The 21,869-nt window shown below is 40.1% G+C and overlaps 1 protein-coding gene across 2 annotated transcripts in view; it reads right to left on the bottom strand.

Moving 5' to 3' along the window:
• GRM1 (glutamate metabotropic receptor 1) overlaps positions 1 to 21,869 on the bottom strand; it is a 438,224-nt gene that overhangs the window by 56,305 nt on the left and 360,050 nt on the right. For both annotated transcript variants that reach the window (XM_069598640.1, XM_069598642.1), the window contains exons 4-5: positions 10,012 to 10,258; positions 5,021 to 5,189 (exon numbers count right to left, since the gene is read on the bottom strand). In XM_069598640.1, the coding sequence (XP_069454741.1) occupies positions 5,021 to 5,189; positions 10,012 to 10,258 (416 nt within the window). The remainder of the gene's footprint in view (positions 1 to 5,020; positions 5,190 to 10,011; positions 10,259 to 21,869) is intronic.

The raw sequence follows: 21,869 nt of genomic DNA, 5'->3' as shown, positions 1-21,869 counted from the left end.
CAGGTCAGAAGAGGGGGAAGTAGAGGTATCTACTCTCCATGGTGAAACTCCCAAATCCAGTTCGGTTAAGTTCAGTTCAGTTGCTCAGTTGTATCCAACTCTTTGTGACCCCATGGACCAGTAAAGAATCCAAAAACAAACTTAAAGGAAGAAAAAAATAAAAGAGAAGAGAAGGGAAAAGAAAGAATAGGAGGCCAGTGGGAGCAAACTCCAGGACCCTTTCCCTAGGATTCTCTGCCAGTTTCCCCATCTCTGTCAGAGTCTCCCAACTGCCTTCTAATACTTCTGATACTGCCTATCTAATCCTTAACTCTAGATTCTGATTTCCCTTAGCATTTTCAAAGTGGATCTCTATTTATAATTTTGTTGTGAACTATTGAGAAAATAAGCTTCAGCAACTGCAATTTGTAGGAATTATGCCAATTCATATAATGAAAGATGGTTGAACAACATGTGGCTGTGGGTTGATAAGAGCTTTGGGTTGGCTCTAAGCCCAGCTTGGCATTTGCTAGCTGAGAAAGCTTGGGACAAGTGACTCAAGCCCTCTGGGCCTCTGATTTCTGATCTATAAAATGGGGTGATAATACCTCCTTTAAAAGCATTGTTTTAAAAAGAATTGAAACGATGTCAGTAAAGCATCCATTATTGTACTTGCACAGGGATACGCTTGATAAATGTTAGTCCCCCATCTCTACTGCCTCTCTGCTCCTTTCTTTCACTTTCACTTCCTTTGCCTCTCCACCCCTTCTTGTGTCTTTCCTGCCTTCCCTACACAGAGGAAAAGAGTGGCAGACTTGGTGTGGGAGACCAACACACAAACCAGGCCCTTGCTGTCCACTTGCAGACCCGTGGTCCATGTTTTATGTGCTGCTTCAGATTCTTTTTGCCTGACCTGTGTCGGGCCCTTGGCCACGTTCTTGGGCATTCTGGACACTTCTGCAACTCCACCTCGGTTTCTGCCACTGCTGTGTCACCTTAAGGCATCTCCAGGTGGCTCTCTGTCCCATGGAGGAAGCACTGGGGTCCAGAACCGCCTCCACTGCACTCAGCACCGCAGGAGCTGTAAGACCCATAGCTGCTTCCCCTTCCCTCACTGCTTCCAAATCTGAAGAAGGTCCACCTAACAGGACAGAGACTCTGACTGCCCCAGTAGCTGCCTAGAGGCGTCAGGTGATGTCACTTCCTGTGAGCAAACATTGATCGTGGGAAGCAGAAAATAGAATAGCAGGAGTGTATACATTTTTCTCCTTTCTTTGCTCCAATAAACAGTCTGAGAAGTCCAGAGATCTGATGAGGCTGAGTTGTGCTCCGTGAGGCAGTGTCCTGCCCAGTGGTGCATAACCTCAGTGGGGGAGGTGCTTTTCCATGCTCCCATGTCTCCATTCCATTTTCCTCTCACTCCTGCTCCCCTGGGATTCTGTCTCCCAATAAAATATTAGCACTTGAGCCTTGCTTAGCTTTCAGGGTTCAGGAGAACCTGAGCTAAGGACCTGCGTTCTACATTTTCCAGGCTCTCTTTCCAGTGTCTTCTCCATAGGGTTGGAAGACTGGGAGGACCTAATGGGAGACGGAAAAGCCAGAGAGAAGAGAAGCCTCGTATTGAGGCATCTCCTCCCTCCAGTTCTGGCCGTGTCTCAGGTAGTATCTACGACCTTCCTTGTGTCGCTTTGGCCCTGTGGTGGGAGTAATTCCTGCCGCTGCTCATCTCTGAGTTGCATCAGTGCCCCCTCTTATGTTTATAACCAGTTTTCTTTTTTTTGTTGTTTATAATGTAAAACTCCCTCTGTTGAACCACCTAGTGTGGGTCCTTTCTTTCCTGACTGTACCCATAAAACACAACAATGAAAGTTTGATTTTATTTACCTCTGTTTGTGGTATGACTGAAATCAATTTCTCCTTCCCAAAATATTATATTTGTAAAATATTTCCATTTCTAAGAATCAATAACATAAGAAAACTGGACTTCTAGCTACTTCAAAGGAAATTACCATAAGAAAGCTTTATGGGTTACCATAAAACAAGTTAAATGACTATTTCAGCATTTGAAGTGACATTTGACATTTAAAATGAATAATCCTTTCCCAAAGGTTATGCTTCTCAGTTAATACAAGTGCAAGCCCTACCATCACCTTTTACGCTGCTTCTTTCCAGTCTCTGCAGTGGCTACTGAGAGACCTCGTTCTGCATCCTGAACCTGCTAGGTGGCAAATTGACAATGGAAGAATATAAATGCTATTACTTGGCAAATGGGATTCGAATATCATTTGTTTCTGTACCTCCCATGGTGCTTATTGGAAACAAACAAACATCCCCCCTCTCCTCCACTCCAGATGCTATTGAGAATGGGCATACTTTCATCCTGCAGGGTACATGGTATTAGAAAAATTGGACCCCAAGAGATTTTCATTTATAGCTAGTGCTCTGTAGTGACTCAGCAATGATTTCTGGGATCTCTTTTGATAACACTGCATGAGTGTAATGCAAATGTAATGCCAGAAATACTTGAGCATCAAGCTAAGCAATGCATGCAGACAGCCTTTCCTCTGAACTGGGGCCTGGGGGGAGGGTCTATCTCTGGAGCACACAAATGGGACTACACATGGCAATGTGAGCTCCCATTCACGGTCTGCCAGCAGTCAGAGTAACAGGAGGGAATTCTAAAAGGGAGCTGGAGTGCAGAGCATCTTCAGAATGATTTGTTTTCTGTTGCCAGGGTTTTGCTTATTTGTTTGCTTTTGTTATATTCTGAAAAACCAAGCTTTGTAGTCCCATAAACTTTTTTCATAGTAGTTTTCTACACTAAAGATGAAGTTCTGTCACCCGGGCTGAGAAGGAGGACTGAGATGAACATGTGACCTCCTGTGGGTCATCAGTCCACCGCCAGTGAAGCTGCTCAGTCATGTCTGACTCTGCGATTCCATGGACTGTAGCCTACCAGGCTCCTCCATCCATGGAATTTTCCAGTCAAGAGTACTGGAGTGGGTTGCCATTTCCTTCTCCAGGGGATCTTCCCAACCCAGGTCTCCCGCATTGCTGGCAGACCCTATTTACCGTCTGAGCTACCAGGGAAGAAGAGCATAAAACCCAGGGCTTCTGGGTTGTTCCAACCATGAGACTTTAGGTCACAGAGGTCCTGGTTTTCCCAACCATCCAGAGAAGAGGACGAACCCAGAATCTTGTGGTCTGACATCCTGTGGCAAGAGTCAAGGGCAAGTTTTAGGTTTCTCTCAATTTCAGAGGATATATTCCTAATACCACCAGAGAGCCTTATGTGGAAAATTCCACCTGCATAAGAGTCAGAAGTAGATTGTTAGGGAGAATCTGCACTGACCTATGGCCCACATGCACTGGTTTGGTTGGAGCCACTCTAAATCTACTGACATGCTTCTACAATGGGTGGAAACCAGTGGTGTCTCCAAGCCTACTGATTGCTTCATACTACCCTATTCAGGTAGGAATCCTCACCTAAATCTTCCCACGATACAACAACTCAAGGATTAACCATGGGCATGGCAGGCGACCTCCAGCACCCTGTCATAGCGCTAAAATAGAGTTCATTCTGATTGGCTAGTTCCTGTCATAGCATTAAAATAGAGTTCATTCTGATTGGCTGGTTGTCATGACAATTATTGTTGTTGTCCAGTTGCTCAGTTGCATCTGACTTCTTGCGACCCCATGGACTGCAGCATGCCAGGCTTCCCTCTCCTTCACTATCTTCCGGAGTTTGTTCAAATTCATATTTATTGAGTCGATGATGCCATCCAACCATCTCATCCTCTGTTGCCCATCTTCTCCTCCTGCTCTCAATCTTTCCCAGCATCAGGGTCTTTTCCAATGACAATTATTAAATTTTTTAATATCACATCTGCAGAGAAGGTGCTGACGTTTGAAACTAGAGTGAGTTGCCTCAGGAGTTCTTTACATACTCAAAGTGACTGATTCCCTTGAGAGTTTGAGTCTACCTGCATAGCTCTTCTTAGATGTTATAGGTCCCAGATCCTCCACCTTCTTTGATCAATAGGGATAAAGTAGTGGATCCAGCAGCTGCAGCAACACTATTAGACTCTCGCTCTAAAGACCCCTGAGTATACTTCTCAGGGTGAATTCCATGAACGGCATAGCAGCATGATGGCATGGTGGGAGAGCAAGAGCCTCCCACAGTATCCATACAGCCCCAGCTGTGCTTTGTGACATTTACGTGACAGTCCTGTCTATTCCCAGAGATGAATCACAGAAAATTAGAGACGAGAAAGACCTATTAGGTCAATTAATCCACACTTCTGCCAGTTCACAATCGCCCCTCTATGCTTCATTTCCTACTGCATCAGCCAGTTTGGTTTTTAAATAGCATGGGATACAGAGCGTGCTCTTTCCATGCCTTCTACCCTAAGATTCCTCTCTACCTCCGTTCAGTCAAATGCCCAACATAGGATGTTTATTTACTCTAGTTTTAAATACACAGTGATATCAGTTACTCCCTTGCCCCAACCTGGAAAGTTTCTGGGAATAATTAGAAAGTGAGAACTCTCTTTTGGTTGGAAAATAGTTTCAGGAAAATGAAAGAACTTGGTAGAGAAAAGAGAAGTGGTAAGCAGTGCTCCTGTGTTACCTCATTTCAACTTCTTTTATTTTAGTTTTACACTTATTTGCCATTGCTCAGCTTCTGCTTTCTTCAATAATAGCTAGAACTATGACTAAGCAATATCATTGGCTTTGGCTTCCAAGCTCACTTCTGTTTCAATTTTTAATTTGATTATTCATATCCCCTTGCTTTCTATATTGTATTTAAGATCACAGCTCATCATTGCAATGCAATTAAAGACTGTTTTAAATATCCCAATGGTTTTCCTATTTCATTTTCCAATCTTGGTTTGTCTTCTCAATTTTTGCTGAACACAACAGAAACAATAAGCCTAGCACACCCTTTCTTGTTAAAGAAAAATGTAGTTCTCTTCACTTATGCACAGGCAAGAGGTCGCCTCAAGGACACTGTCCAAGAATGCATCGGTGATTGGCTTACCTTGATTTGACCCTTTAAGCAAGGCTCACTGCATACAGACCGTACCATTCCACTCTTGTTCATTTGGATTTTGTAATCATCGATGTTCAAGACCCCTTCATGCCAAGTTCCAACGTGTACATAGTCATAGCGATTGGCTTCTGTGTACTGCAGATTCATAATATCATACCTACAAAGAAAACAACATGTGTGTCTCGGAGCATATGGACATGGTGTAGAAACCAAAGGAATTTGGTAAATAGATAATAATAGAGAGAAGAGAAATAAAAGTTAGAAACACCCCATGTCCTAACATGAGCTACTGTCAATATTTTAGTTTATTTAGTTTAGCTATGTGTCCTGTGATTTTCTAAAATATGTATTCCATTCTTCAGTCTCTGTATCATCCATATTTGTTAAAGAACATATTATTCTTGTACTTTTCTTTCTGTGTATTCTTGAAAATAATTCTGTGTGTGCTGGGTTGATCACCATATCTTTCAAATCGTTATTCACCAGATTATTCTTTGATCAAGTAACAATTCCTCAGAACATTAATTTTTAGCTTAAATACTTTTATTCCAAATTTCTTTTTCACATTCAGTTGCTACTTTAATTACACTGGATTAAAAGAGGTGAGTCTTATCAAGTCTGGAGTCTTACCTATTTTTGGTGCTAATAGAGCTAGAAATCTGGGAAATGCATCTTTAATTAGCAAGGATGTTGAGGATTTAACATTTTGAGCATTGACATTTAAACTGGTCTCTTCCTTGATTAGGACAAACATTTCTGAATCCAAATAATCGGTGTCAGCTATTTCAGTTATTTAAATGTTGCGATGCTACACAGCGGTAACGTCTACATTTAGAAATCTTCTGTGTGTGTTCTGGGGGCCAGATTCATTGTTTCCCAGTGACGGAAGTAGAGAGTATTTTCCAGTTTGATGGAAAAAGCACAAGATTTGATGTTAGAATGTATAAGCTGAAACCTCTTTTCTAATATTTTACCAGTAGATTGCATGACTTTGGAATGTCAGTAAACTCTTTAAGGCTCATGGGCTTCTTGTGGGAATTTACGTACATAGAATAGGTTAAAAAAAAAAAAAACTGCTTCACAGTTGAGAGAAATGTATATAAAAGACAATATCACTATATCATATTCACATTTGTAGTACTATTACTATTATTTCTATGCTAAAAATACTCTTGTTATTTCCATTCTATAAGAAAGTGGAAACATCTTTGTGTTGTCACAGCAATTTCCCTTTCTCATCTCTCTTCCTCCTCCCACCTATGTCCCTATCTATGTCATATCATCCTGGAATTCTTTCCCTCCAAACCTGATTCAGACTCAAAATCCTCCTCAACCCAACAACCCAGGAAGCTACTACTGGTCAGCCTTGGTTGTCATCTGAAATCTACTGGCTCTCTCTGGCTTAGTTCTTTATTTTGTCACTGTTTAGTCACTAATTTGTGTTGGACTCTTTTGCGACCCCATGGACTGTAGACTGTCAGGCTCCTCTATTCATTGGATTCTCCAGGCAAGTGTATTGGAGTGGGTTGTCATTTCCTTCTCAAGGGGATCTTCTCAACACAGGGATCGAATCTTCATCTCCTGCTTGGCAAGCAAATTCTTTACCATTGAACCACTGGTTCTTTATCTAGACAACTAATATCTTTTCATAGCTTTGCTGCCTGTTTTTAATAATGTGCAAATGTATCCTGCTACCCAGAGGGTTGCTAGTGGCTTCTCTACAACCAGATTCTGGCAGTTTCTGTAAGTAGCAACCCCTTAAAGGAAAAGGGGATTCTAGGGGAGTAAAGAAAGTCTTTGCTCCATTTTTCCAGATGAACAAAACTTACCTGGAGTAAGAAGAGAGAATGGCGCACCTGGAGTAAGAAGAGAGAATGGCGCACCTGGAGGGCATTATTCATGTCTCTGCTTTCTGATTTTTGGTAATAGAGGGTTCTCATTCCTCTGGTTTCTGAGACAAACCAGAATGTTCTCAGAGTAGCTCTCTGACTGATAACCACATGGGTATTAACTGCAGGCTGGCAGCTCACACTCATCTGGCTGATCAATGATACTAATCTATACCTCCAATATTTTTCCATTTTTTACACTCCATATGGTAGGTAGCTCAGTTGGTAAAGAATATGCCTGCAATGTAGGAGACCTGGGTTCTAATCCTGGGTCAGGAAGATCCCCTGCAGAAGGAAATGGCAACCTACTCCAGTACTCTTGCCTGGGATATCCCATAGACAGAGGAGCCTGGTGGGCTACAGTCCATGGGGTTGCAAGAGTCAGACACGATTTGAGCGACTAAACCATCTAAACCACCAACCATGGTTACAGAGCCTACTGTGAGTGTTTTATAAGAGTAGTTTCTTTTTTCATTTCCTTTCATCTTTATGTTTTACTCCATATTACATTGTTAAATCTCTTTATACACTTTCAATGAAGGCTTAGGTATAATGCTAGCTTTAGAATATCTTTTTCCTATAAATCGGTTCCTTAAAACTTATATTTCACCTTCCCCATTTCAATGGAAGAAATCAGTTCACACTTTATTAGCATTTAGAAACTGAAAAATTCACAATATCTTGGTATGAAAACATATTTTGAAAAAGTCCCCAAAACTAGAGGGAAAAAAATAAACGATGATACCAAGGGGAAAATACTGACTTACTAAAAAGAGGCCTTCCCCTGGGCAGTGTGTGTTAATGAACACTGCTCCTTTCTCTTGGCTCCACAGTCCCTTCTCAGCATGTTGGTGGTTAGTTAGAATATCCTTATGCTGTAAATTACAAGTTTGTAGCATCCTTTCAATTCATTCAATTTCTGTTTCATGATGATTAACTAAAATAATTACTAGAGGGACCAAAAGCATGAATGGTGGTGTGACAGGAGATAGAAACAGAGGGAAGTGGTTGAAACAGAAATTGAACACAGATTAAGCTGACCAGTTTCAGACATGAGGAAATGATCCTTGAAAAGGAACACAGGGGGAAACTCATGATTTAAACACTTAATTAAAAATGGAGAAACAAGCTAAAATTGTGGGTCTATATTTTAGATGATTTACAAATACAGAGAGGAGGTGGAAATTTATATCTCTGCAGTGGGATAAATGTCCCAGGCCCTGTCCTAGGCACATTATGTATGCTATAGAATCATGAAGGAAGGTTTCCGTCCCCAATCCAATCCTTTACAGAGCTGGTTTGAAGTAGAAGCCAGGATTACAACCATGGGTTTAAAGGTGGGTGGGAGGAGGTGGTCAGTGTTCTGCATCTTAGACCCGCTTGTGCCATCTGGCACCACTTCTTAAGGTGCTCAGCCCCTGGATGCCTTCCACATGCCCAGCCCCTGTGTCACTCCATCCTTCTCACTCTCATCTCCACCTAAAGTTGCTCCCACCTAACTGGCAGCTTGGAAGGAATTTGATACATCCATGGCTTTAATTGCTATTACCTATATCATTTATCCTTTCTGGAGCTGTTGGATTTTAGCAGGGAGAATCCATTGAGGCCCCACAAGGCATTCGCTAAATGTAGAACTTTAAGCTTCCATGAAAGGAAAGGATATGTGGAGAATTATTTAGGGTCAAATAGTCTCTTATAGTCCCTTTGAAATGACATTAAGAAAGTTGTCAGCAACTTTGCCTAATTTTCAGTTCAGTTCAGTTCAGTTGCTCAGTCGTGTCTGACTCTTTGCAACCCCGTGAATCACAGCACGCCAGGCCACCCTGTCCATCACCAACTCCCGGAGTTCACCCAAACTCATGTGCATCCAGTCGATGATGCCATCCAACCATCTCATCCTCTGTCATCCCCTTCTCCTCCTGCCCCCAATCCCTCCCAGCACCAGGGTCTTTTCCAATGAATCAACTCTTCACACGAGGTGGCCAAAGTATTGGAGTTTCAGCCTCAGCATCAGTCCTTCCAATGAAGTAGCTAAAAGGCAATGTGATGTGGCAAAAAGATTACAAGTTTCAGAATCAAATGGCACTGCCTCTACCAGCTACTCTCTGGGTGACTTTAGGGAAGTTTCTTAGTTTCCCTGACACTCAGCTTTATCATCTGTAAAAGAAGATAATAATATGCCTGTGGCAATGAGGATTAAATGATTTACTGTTCCATTTTATCACAACATATGCTTTTCTAAAATCTCCCATTCTGCAAGCTTTCATACTGAAAGATAACAGGGCTTATGAGGAAAAAAGAGAGAGAGATTGTGGGCATTCTGTGCAGCAGCCAGACTGAGGGCCTTTTTTCTTTCCTGTTGTCGGTTTTAATTTTTATCCCACTATTCTGATCATCCTTTGCCTAAGAAAATCCCTATGAATGAACACAACTACTCTTTATACTGATATCATCTTCTATATACCAATTACATAGGGACTAATTGGTGTTATAAAAGCAAGTACTGCAGAGGAGACAGTATATAAAATGACTTAAGGGAAAAAAATATACATATATACATTTAGTTAGATTTAATTTTCCTTTTCCTCTTGATTAATTCTTTGGAAGCCATAGAGACTCGATACGAGGCAGCAAATTCTTTTCTTTCTTGTTCCAAGAAACATGTTAGTGGGAACATAAGGTAGCCTGAGAAAAAGGGACACATATGGTTCTCTTCATATATTAAGCTCTTTGAGCAGATAAGATTAAAATATTCCACAAGCAGTATGGCATTGGGATTGATCAATCAGAACATGCTGACCAGATGCTGGCAGTGCCAGGGAGGGTTCTGCTGTTCGGGTATACTCACTCTGGTTTCTTGGGCTTGCAGGAAGGTGCCAGGCCTTCTGGGGGAAGACCAAAGATGATAGTGGAGTGTGTTTTATAATGCCATTTCCATCTAACATTAGCCCCATCTTTTTAGCTATCTAGTTGTATCTACCCTCATGACACCCAGAAAACATGTGACCAAAAGGAGGCAGAGTAGCCATCTGTCTGGCTTAGAGAGGATCACAAGGTTCTTTGGATCCATTACAGAAAGGTCTGCTTTACCTTCCAGGAGCATCCCCTTTCTCATCAAACCACACCTCCTCTCCAGACACACCGATGAACGTGGACTTGATGAGGAATTCCAGGAGTTTGCTGCCGTCGATGGGCTTCATGGCGTCGCAGAGGCCCACGTGGCCGGGGCAGAGGGCCTGATGCATGTTCTGTAGCCCGTGCGCCATGGCATAGATGGCATTGATGACAAACCCCATCTTACTGTCCTGGACATAGTTCTCTTCTAAGCTTTCATTGCCTGTAACATAAAAACAGATTACTTCCAAGGTTGCAGTCATGAAGTCTAAACCTGCATGTTTAATTCTCAAATGCTTTTCAGGGCTCTCAGAAGAAGGGAAAGCCAAACATACCTGTCTAAGCTTTGTATTTGTGACTAGCTCTAGATAGATAGTATATTCTATCTTCAAATAGTTTATTCAATTTTGTTTTCTGAATTCAATAATGGCTTTATAACATATAAAACAAACACCATAGAGGTAAAAATAAAGAACATTCTCATATTGCAAGGAAATCCTTAAGGAGCAATGAAAATAACTCTTATTTCCTCTGGGTTCACAGAGATTTATATTAAAAGTCTCCCTATATCACAGTCCCTCCTACATCACAGTATCTTTTGTGACAATCCTCAATCCATTATAAATCAGTCTGTGCATTATCTAAAGCTCAATATTTTCTTTTGATGATTCCACTAATTTTATCATCTCTAAGATCACAAAAACTAACAGTGAAATGAACTTGTTAGTATGAATTTCTTCTTATATATGATTTGCTATACAGAAATATTTGAATAAGATTTTCTAGTTATGGAGATCCCAGTCCATTCTAACAGAGATCAGTCCTAGGTGTTCTTTGGAAGGAATGATGCTAAAGCTGAAATTCCAGTACTTTGGCCACCTCATGAGAAGAGTTGACCCATTGGAAAAGATTCTGATGCTGGGAGGGATTGGGGGCAGGAGGAGAAGGGGACGACAGAGGATGAGATGGCTGGATGACGTCACCGACTCAATGGACATGAGTTTGAGTGAATTCTGGGAGTTGGTGATGGACAGGGAGGCCTGGCGTGCTGTAATTCATGGGGTCACAAAGAGTTGGATACAACTGAGTGACTGAACTGAACTGAACTGAACTGAATTATCAGAAACTCAGGCAAAATGCTTCTTGATGGAAGAGTCACACTACATCTTTAATCTAAACATTTAGTTTTATCTCTGAATTTCAAAAACTCTGCCATTATTCTCACCCATGTCACAGATGACAGCCTAAATAGGTCATTAGACCCTAAAGTGCCTGGGCTTGATAATAGCAGAATATTTTAGGAACTCAGAGAACTTGAAATGTTTAAAAGAAATGGTAAAGAGTTTTGACTTTGATGTTGAGCTTGAGATTAAACAAGACATTTATAAAGAGTTCTAAGACTAATCTTTTTAGGTACACTTGAAAATGTAAAACATATACATTTGCATCTATCCTGTGAGTGAGATTTGAAATACCCAGGCCAGGTTGAGGGGGGAAGAATTCAATTTTAACTCATCTTCCAGTGTTGCTTAATAGGAAATTGTTAAAAGTGTGATTTTCTAGTTTTCCTAATTGAAAGAACTAGGAGCAAGAGAGGCAGAAAGGGCATTTTAGAATCAAACTGTGCAGAATAAGTATAGAAGTTATATAAAGCAGAAAACAAATATCCTCCCTCCAAAAACTAAAAAGCCATTGAAATAAGGTGATTATGTCACCCAGAACCCCTGGATCTTAAATGTTAGTTTGCTTTTCTGTATATTATATCAAAATATAAAAGATAAATTAATACCATATATCTGATAAGTTTTAAATGGGCCTTTAAAGACTGTTTGAAACCTCCAAGTGTTAGAGTTAAATGTTAAAGCTGTTAGAATTGGAGAAATTACCAGCAGTTAAAGAAGAAGAAAAAAAAAGACAAAAATTAGATGACAAAATAGCCTTCAATGTAGCAGTTACTTAAAGAGTTCTAGCAACTATTAACCCAGAAGGCAATGGCACCCCACTCCAGTACTCTTGCCTGGAAAAGCCCATCGATGGAGGAGCCTGGTGGGCTGCAGTCCATGGGGTCACTAAGAGTTGGACGCAACTGATTGACTTTACTTTCACTTTTCACTTTCATGCATTGGAGAAGGAAATGGCAACCCACTCCAGTGTTCTTGCCTGGAGAATCCCAGGGACGGGGGAGCCTGGTGGGCTGCCATCTCTGGGGTCGCACAGAGTCAGACACGACTGAAGTGACTTAGCAGCAGCAGCAGCAACTATTAAAGGAAAGTTCTACTAAAACCATCCATTTGAAGTGGCTGCTATTAAAGTCAACCCTGGGAGCAAACTATAAGAAAATATGTGTTCTTTACCAACTGGAAAGTTTTCTACTGGGGACAAACCTTATGACCACTGAACTAGTTTGCTGTTTTGTTTGTTTTGATAACTACTATTAAGATGTATATAATGCACCTTTAACAATAATCATCATGTCAAAACAACCTGTATCTACTTACTAATGTTATGAGTAAGGTGAGTGAAATCACTCAGTCATGTCCAACTCTTTGCAACCCCATGGACTGTAGCCTACAAGGTTCCTCTGTCCATGGAATTTTCCAGGCAAGAGTACTGGAGTGGGGTGCCATTTCCTTTTCCAGGGGATCATCCTGATCCAGGGATCGAACCCAGGGCTCCTGTATTGGCAGGCAGGTTCTTTACCACTTGCTCCACTCCAATTAAGATGAAAAAGCCCATCCTTTCAGTATTTATCATACAGAGAACCAGGAGACTAAGCACATGTCTTCAGGGAATATTTGTTATGCCAACCCTTTTCCAAATAAATACAACCAGCTGTGTGCTTGTGTAAATCGAAAGTGACACAAGTATTCCCTACCACCAGTCCAGTCGGTCTGCACTTGAAGGTGATATGCCTGCTGTCAGTAAGAAGTCTCTTTCCAGCTTCTACCCCAGCTCAGAATGAATCAGCATTTAGAAACGTTTAGCATTGAGTTAGAAAAATCACATGGCCTTTACGGGACCATTTTCTTTGCCGTAGCAATGGTCCCAGATGATGTTGCAAGACTTCATCAACAAACAAACAGAATATGTGACAGGTTTTCCTGCTGTCCAAAGATCCTCTATTTTCATGACCAGTGAATACAGAATCCAAACTGATAATACTGTCACTTAGTGGGAAGGCGAAAACACTCTGACTCCCGGGAGTTTAGTGCCTTTTTAATAACACTAGTCTCAGAGTTATTAGTGAGAAGGGGATTTTATGATTCATTTTCTGTGGTGCGTTAACTGTTACAGGCCACTAGGGTATCATTAAACCATTACTTTTTCTAATATACTAAATGGAATCAAATAATCGTGGTTGATTGTGTTTATTTACCTTCAAAAGAATACCTGCCTAACTACTTCACAGTGGAATGTGAAAATAGCTACCTTGATTCGAAATAGTAATCTTGTTCTTATTGCAAGAACACAACAAGGGCTATAAATTGCTGCCTGAGTGCCGCAGCACACAGAGCCTCCGCAGGAGAAGAAACAGACTGTATACTCCCTGAAAACAGGAAATGCACGGTGGTGGGACAAAGGCTTGGCTCTTCTATCTCTGCCTAATTTAGGATGGCTACCCAGCAGAGTGGTACAGCAGAAACAGCTCTGGGCTATGCACTTAAACACCTGGAATCTAGTGAAATGGAGCAGGACCCTGTGAGGCTCTCCCGGGTAGAAATCCTTTGTGTGTCCCCAGTTTCTTGTTTTGGGCTTCCCTGGTTGCTGAGATGGTAAAGAATCCGCTTGCAACGCTGGAGACCTGGGTTTGATCCCTGGGTGGGGAAGATCCCATGGAGGAGGGCATGGTAACCCACTCCAGTATTCTTGCCTGGAGAATTTCTATCGAAAGAGGAGCCTGGTGGGCTACAGTCCATGGGGTCACAAAGAGTCAGACGGGACTGAGTGACAAGCACAATTTCTTGTTTGCAGGAAATGGGCTTCATTAGGACTCCTTGACCATCCTGAGTTCCAAAGTGCAGATTCCAACAGTTGCTTATGGGGAAGAGAGGGAACGCAGGAACAGAGACAGAGCAGTCAAAAACACTAGTACATGTTGATGTATGGCAAAACCATACAATTCTGTGAAGTAATTAGCCTCCAATTAAAATAAATAAATTTAAAAAAAAGAAACAATGGTACAGCCAGGGGGCTATACTGATTCTTCCTTAAGGGATGAACATAACGATATCTTCTAGTTCTTTTGTAGGAAGCAAGCCCCTCACCCAGGTGGAGGACAGTAACTTCAGGAGCCCTGGAAACTGTCCTGTTAACCATCCCTGATCAATCAGAGAAAGCCATGCGCCTTTCAGTCCTCACCCCAATCTTGACTATAAAACTTCTCTCTGTTGAGCCATTAGGGAGTTCTGGTGGTTTTGAGCATGAGCCACTCATGCTCCTTGCTTGGTCCTGAAATAAATCTCTGCTCTAAACTCTGACATTTCAGTCTGTTTGGCCTCCCTGTGTGTTGAGTACATGAACTTGTGTTCAGTAATACTAGAGGCATTTCTGTTGTAATATATCAACAATACAAACTCTGGAACTTGGACAAGGGTCTGGATCTCCTAGAGTCCAGTTTCTTAGAAAGCTAGAGTCTCAGTTTCCTGACCTAAAAAATATCACAAGTGTATTCAGATTATCTTCCTGAAGATGTCTTCCCCCTTCTAAAGTGTCTATGTTTTGCTTCTCCAGTTCTTCCTTTATTGGTACTTAGCAAAGTCCTTTACATATATTATCATTTTTCAATTCTTAAAACTGTATGAGTTTTGGTCTATTATCACCCTTTTACCATTGAGACGGTTAAAGCACAGATAAGTGAAGTCTCCACTGGGGAGAAATGCCTTCCTTTCTCTTTACTTAATGCTCCTTTGTGAAGAGACTCCTACTGAGCACCACCTCAGACCTCTTGTCTTGCCCGATGGGAAGGGAGGGATGACTCATCTTTTTGCAGTACTGGGGAAAAGAAATGCATGCTCAGCTCAACCTCTTTCTCTCTCATCTGGAGGATGCCACTTGACATTTCTCAATGGTTGTGGTTGATTCTCCAGCCTTTGGTAAATGTGGGCTGTAGCTGTCCAGTTGAGCCGGTAGGCTGTGTGTGTGTTGGTCTGTCAGTTGTGTCTGACTCTTTGTGATGCCATGGATTGTTGCCCGCCAGGCTCCTCTGTCCATGGGATTCTCCAGACCAGAATACTGAAGTGGATTGCCATTCCCTTCTCCAGAAGATCTTCTCAACCCAGGGATTGAACTCTGGTCTCCTGTATGGCAGGCAAATTCTTTACTGTGTGAGCTACTGCTTGGTTAATCTATCTAGTATTGCACATATCTTGTCCATGTCCCTAATCCAGTTTAGATTTTTTTGTTTTTCTGTTTTTTTTTTGTTGTTGTTGACTTTTAGAAACTTTTTCAACAAGATATAACTCACATATGGTGCAGAAATTTTTACTATACAGATTAATAAATGTTTACATATGGAGTTGGTGATGGACAGGGAAGCCTGGCATGCTGCAGTCCATGATGTTGAAAAGAGTCAGACATAACCAGAGACTGAAATGAACTGAACTGACATATGGACATACCCATGTACCTGCTCCCCATATCATGTTATAGAGCATTTCTAGAGGCTTCCATTTACTTATAGCTTTCTTAATTTATCCCAGCAATGTTTTATGATTTTTCAGTATGCAGGCATTTGATTTTTATGGCACTCCTATAATTGATTGGATGGCACCACTGACTCAATCAACATGAGTCTGAGCAAACTCCAGAAGATAGTGAAAGACAAGGAAGCCTAATATGCTGCAGTCCATGGGGTTACAAAGAGTCAGGCATGACTTAGTGACTCAACAACTACAATTGGTGTACTTGACAAATATTTTAATTATTTTGTTGCCTATATAGAGAAATACTATTGATATTAATATTTGTATTTTGCTCTTGTATTCTGCAAGCTCGCCAAATGTACAAATTAATTCTAAATTTTTAATAAATTCTTTTGAGTTATCTATGTATGCAATCACTTTATTAATAAAGCATATTTTATCTCCATCTGTTTCACTCCTGGGTCTATTCCTAAGTTGGATTCAGATTTGAGAACAAAGCACATTGGCTGGGTCGCTGAAATCCCAGGGGTTCTGCATTCAAGGTCACACAGCTACCAAGGACAAAGGCACTGGTCTTGAGCGCTGGATCTGGTCCCTGCCAAGTGGCACTATGCACACAAGAACAGCCCTATGCAACTGATGGAGCAGTTCTAGAACAGATGAGACATCAGTTAGCAAAAAACATTAGTTTGACTTTAGTTGTTCTAGGTCTTTAGTAATACTGTCCTAGTGTTAATGCCCAAAATGGAAAAACTGAAAATAATTTAAAAGAATGCTAAGCTCCAATGAAGTACTTTTGTTGATGCCTGTTCTTTCCATTGAATTAGTACAACCTTCCCACTATGCATGTAGATCTATTTATGCTGCTTTTTCAAATAGCATTAAATTCCAAATAAAAAGAATCAAAACAAACATTCTTTTTTCTCATCATAACAAGGACGTGTTTGGAGAAATATTAGTAAACATAACTATTCCTGGAGAAAATATTCTTCTGATTTCTTGGCCTTTTATCTCTCTGCTGCCTCTTTTTTTACTGGAGAGCACTAAATATCCAATACATGCTTTGACACAATCTTTATTCAGATTGAAACACAAAGAATTGTAATTATTTTATATTTTTAACGTATCAAGAAAAGAAAGTGAAATTGATGTTCTTTTAAATGAACTGAGTATCAGATTAACTGAAGGAAAATTAATCAGGTCATTTTTAAAATAATGACTTCAAAGGATGAAAATGCCCTCAATTTTTCTTGAAGGCCTGGGCTGTTAAATTTTCTTTATGCTTTTTCAGGAAGACTTTGTGGTAAGACAACAGTCCAGCCTTTTTCATGCTCGAGTTTTAAAATTTCGAATATTTTGTTTCCTCTGACTCTATTTTCCTCTTTCTCTAAACATTTCCTCTGTTCCCATAACAGAAAAATATGACCCTTCCATTATTTTCTATCCAATTTACTAAAATGTACATGAATTTCTATGTAGGACTGATAAAAGAAAATAGGGATCATTTACTTGAGTGTGTGTTTTTATCACTGTTATTAGCTGAATTTCTATTATTCAAACCCAACTGATCTTAACATATGTGAACAATACAGACATATTTAAAAATACATCATCACAATCTATTGTTAAGAGAAAAATCTCCCGGTTACATGGCACATAAACAGCAGGCTCCTTGTAAATTGCTGGTAATGTATAGTCAGCCTTCATGTCCCTGAAAATACAATTGCATTTTAGCTAACTCATATTTCACAAGATTATAGTGTTATGTGAAAAACAAATGAGGACAATCCCTGGTGTGTTAAAGTGATGCTGTGGATTAGTCAGTAACATTCAGTTTAACTGTGGGGCTCTTTGTTTCTCTACAGAGAGAAAATAAGGGCAGCCTGTCGTGTGCCTTTGCTTTTATTGATCTGGCACAAAACCATGTCATGGAGTTATAAACCACTCCCTCTGGAGTAACTAATCTTTGCAGGTCTGCAATAAGCATTTGGCAGGTAATCACAGAGATGGAGTATGTTACTGAGAGCTGGCTGCTTTAGCCAATGTGGGAAGTTGGGGTATTGTTAAAATTCATCAGGGGCTAACCCCCTTCTCAGCAACCTGCTGGGTCAGAATCCTTGGCAAGCCTATTCATCTTGGCTTTTTCCAAACTCTAAGGAGGCATAATATGCTCAAAGCTCCACTTAACTTTTTTATGGATGATAGAAACATGCTTTCCTTTACAAATGTAAGGGAATTCCATGATTTAAAGCTATTCGAGTTCTTGTCAACCGTTTGCCCTTTTGTAGTATCTCGAGTTTCATACTGCAGTGTTTAGATTGAGCTAATAAGTCAGGGTGCATTTTGCAGAAATACAAGAACTATTTGCGAAAGTTCTACTTTACCATTTTAGAGTCTAACAGCATCTTCTGGTAATCAATATAGGGTCTTGTTTATCACAAAAACAAAACCTTAAAAGTTACATGGCATTAGCCTTGTAAATCCACTTTTATGATTGACTTCTGGTTAATACAATACAGTCTTTATGACTTGACAAAATGCTGTACATAGGAAGTCTACATATTAAGGATATCTTATACTTCAGCCTCTTTCCTGGAATTCACATGCTGAGTGATAAAATGGAAGCTTGGAATAGAAACCTTCCTTGTTCTGCATAGGTTCTGGTGTTTATTTATTTATTTTTTGAAATATAAATTTATTTTAATTTGAGGTTAATTACTTTACAATATTGTATTGGTTTTGCCATACATCAACATGAACCCACCACAAGTATACATGTGTTCCTCATCCTGAATCCCCCTCTCTCCTCCCTCCCCATACCATCCCTCTGGGTCGTCTGAGGCTCTGGCATTTAAATATAGGCCATAAGGTTTATTACAGGCCCCTATCACCTACAAATGGGATATACTCTGGATTTCCATGTGAGGTTCATTTCTGCAGGGCACTATTAGTTGATATTTTACACTGACATTTTATCTAGATTTAACGATCCTTTTAGACCACAAGGCTATCTGTTCCAAAGTTGGTTGGGATTTCTGGAATGATATATTGCCTTTTATGTGGTATCTCCCAATAGCATCTCTAGAAAAAACCAAACTCAGAATTCCTAAGGGCCTAATAAGAACTCATGGCTAGTGAGACTTCAGGCAATATCTGCCACAGAATTAAAAGAACAGCTCCTAAGATTAGTGTTGTCAAGGGTCTATGGCTAAAGCACATACAGGATTCAGACTTCATGCAAATCTGCTTCGATGTGTCAATCACTCTGCTCAGGTTGTGAAAGGCATACAGACATAAGAATGCCAAATATAGATTCTGTAACAGGGACTCCCTGAGCGTTCATGGGCTGATCCAAATCTATTAAAATTATATTCAGGAGTAGAATATAAGCACTATATTCTAGTTGGTAAAGTTGTTAGGGTATGGGCTAACAGTTCTGAAATAGCTGTACACACATACCAAGGCTGAGAAAATAAATGAAGAAATGGATGACAGAAGACAGAATCCAAGTTTATTACACCTGGAGTGGGGAAGGTTACTGATAAGCAAAAGGAAAAAGCTAGAATAAATCATGTGCCACTGGAATCAAGGTAAAGGTATCAGTATGAATTTAAATTTAGCTCAGTACATGCACTGATGGGTCAATATAGAAATAACCATGCTTAAGCTTACATGCAGATTGGTATACATATACTTTCCAGCTCTGTCCTTGGACGCATCAAAGTCCCAATCTTAACAAGCATACCCAGTGCCCAGATTTTGGATTCTAATACCACTCACTAATAAGGAGGATTATGATGCTTTTGGAGAAATAAACAGTTGTAGGGCTGGGGCAGGAAGTATACAGGATGAGCCTGAAATATTATGCTGTGACAGAAAATAAGGGAGTACTTAAGAAATAAAGCAATAGAGATATGTCAAAGGAACACTAGATTCAACTGAAAGAACTCCCAATGGCCAAAGCTGAGACAATTTGAGCAAGAAAATCAGTAAAATAGCATTACATTATAAACCAATAATAAAATATAAATATTCTTGAGTCCAAACTGATATAAACAAAGGATTAAATAAAAAATAAATGAGGAAGAGGAAAATCTCCTATACATAATTCCAAACAATTTATGTAGCTACTCTGCCATCAAGAAGTTGGAACATAATTCTGACTCCTTAAGTGTGGGGTACTCTTAGCAATTGGCTTTCAAAGAGTATAGTACAGAAAAAAATAAGATATAGAAACTAAAAACCTAGTATATGCTACTTTTGCCAGGGGATCAATGTTAATATGGTCAGTGATAAATTGATGGGGTGTACTCTTGATACGTTGAATTGAGAAAGACATTTCACCTCTGTGGTCTTCCTCCCAAAACTCATAATCTCAGTCTGACTATGAGAAATACATTAGGCAAACTCTACAAAATATCTGAGAACTGTCAAGAACTGCCAAGATCATCAAGAGCAAGGGAAGTTTGACAATTATCACGTTTGAGAAAAGCCAAAGAGATACAAAAAATAAAAAAATATCCTGGATGGAATCCTGGAATGGAGAAAGGAAAACTGATGAAATACAAAAAAATATGGAGTTTAGTTAATATTAATGCACCAATGTTGACTTATTAATTGTGGCAAATGTCTCATAGCAGAATAAGATGCTAACTATAAGGGAAACTGAGTGTAGAGTATGTGAGAACTCCTTGATATGTCTTTTTTTTATTGTGCTGGGTCTTCATTGTGGCACATCAGCAAGAATTCTCTGATATATCTTTACAACTTTTATTTAAAACTATTCTATCAGTAAAATACAAAATATGCAAGAATTAGTATCCAACCTGGACTAGTATCAGGTAGTAAGAGGTAACATGATTGAATGCTTGCTATGCGATGAGAATTGATCAGGTGCTTTACATATATTATCTATTCACCTCACAATGACACAAACTGGGTGATATTACTATGCCCGAGTTATTAATGGAAAACCCAAGGACTTGTCCAAGAACACACAGCTGAACAGTGTGTGACAACTAGCCTGACACCCAGCTGACTCTAGAGCTCTCTCTCTTAGGTACTACATTGCTCTACATCTTGCCTAATTGTAATCCAAGAGTATATTCCACTCATTAGGCTCATGGAGATATGTGGTATTTGATGATAAATTACTAAATATTCATGCGTGCAGAATGAAATTTGCCCTCGATTGTAGATTATATATAATCTGTAAAGAGAACATCTGCATATTTCATCAGACGGTGACACTGTCCTAATTTATTTCACATGGATGATGTTGATATAGAGGCAGAATTTTTTTTACATGACTTTTTCCTATAGATGCTTCATTCAATACTCCACAGACAAAGCTAAATCCAATAGATAAAAATCTTTTGGAAGGACACCTGCCACTAAGAGTCAATATGCTAGATTCTCTGACCCGAGATGCTCTACAGAGAAGGCTAAGTCCAACAGAGAAAAATCTTTCGGAAGGAAACCTGTAATAAAAGAGTCAGTATTCTAGATTCTCCGAGCCTCAGACTCACCTAACCACAAGAAGATATTAACAGGTTCCCCAAGGTTTTCATTGATTTTCCAGACTGCTGCAGGGGCAATCCTTCTGGGCATGGTTGCTGTCCATGCACTTAAAATGTTCAAAGCGCATTTTCTTCTAGCAGGAAATACCCACCCAAAGGCAACTGAAGAATCTAATTAAACAAGTGGCCCTTCAGGCAAGCATATAGTCTTGCTTGGTAATATCAGTTTGGAAGATGCAACATAAGAACACACTTTGAGGAGGCCCCAAAGTATCACAAGAAACTCTCTCAAACAGCATCCACGCTCTGTGCATGTAGTTAATGGATACTGGGGTCAAGTCTTTGCAAACTGACTTTGCTCAAGCTTTTCAGAACACACTCATCAAAAATGCACTAGGGGAACATGGGATTTAACATCTCTGACACCATATTTCTGTTGACTGCTGGATTTTTAGTGCATTCTAGGATGCCAGGTGTTAGAGTCTACTGCCATGGTGCCTCGGTCATGGAATTCAAGTCCATTGAAATAACTAAACAACACATTCAGATGTTTCCCTTGTGGTTTCAAGTTATTATTAGATCGGGATACGAAACAAACACAAATGTGGTCAAGATGATTCTTTTTCTACACTTATTCCTTGTTCATTTGTAATCAGATTGAACTTTTTCTAGT

The sequence above is a fragment of the Ovis canadensis genome, chromosome 8 (assembly GCF_042477335.2).
Source record: "Ovis canadensis isolate MfBH-ARS-UI-01 breed Bighorn chromosome 8, ARS-UI_OviCan_v2, whole genome shotgun sequence".
NCBI lineage: Eukaryota > Metazoa > Chordata > Mammalia > Artiodactyla > Bovidae > Ovis > Ovis canadensis.
Note: the sequence above shows the minus strand (reverse complement) of the source record. Positions and strands in the feature narration are given on the sequence as shown.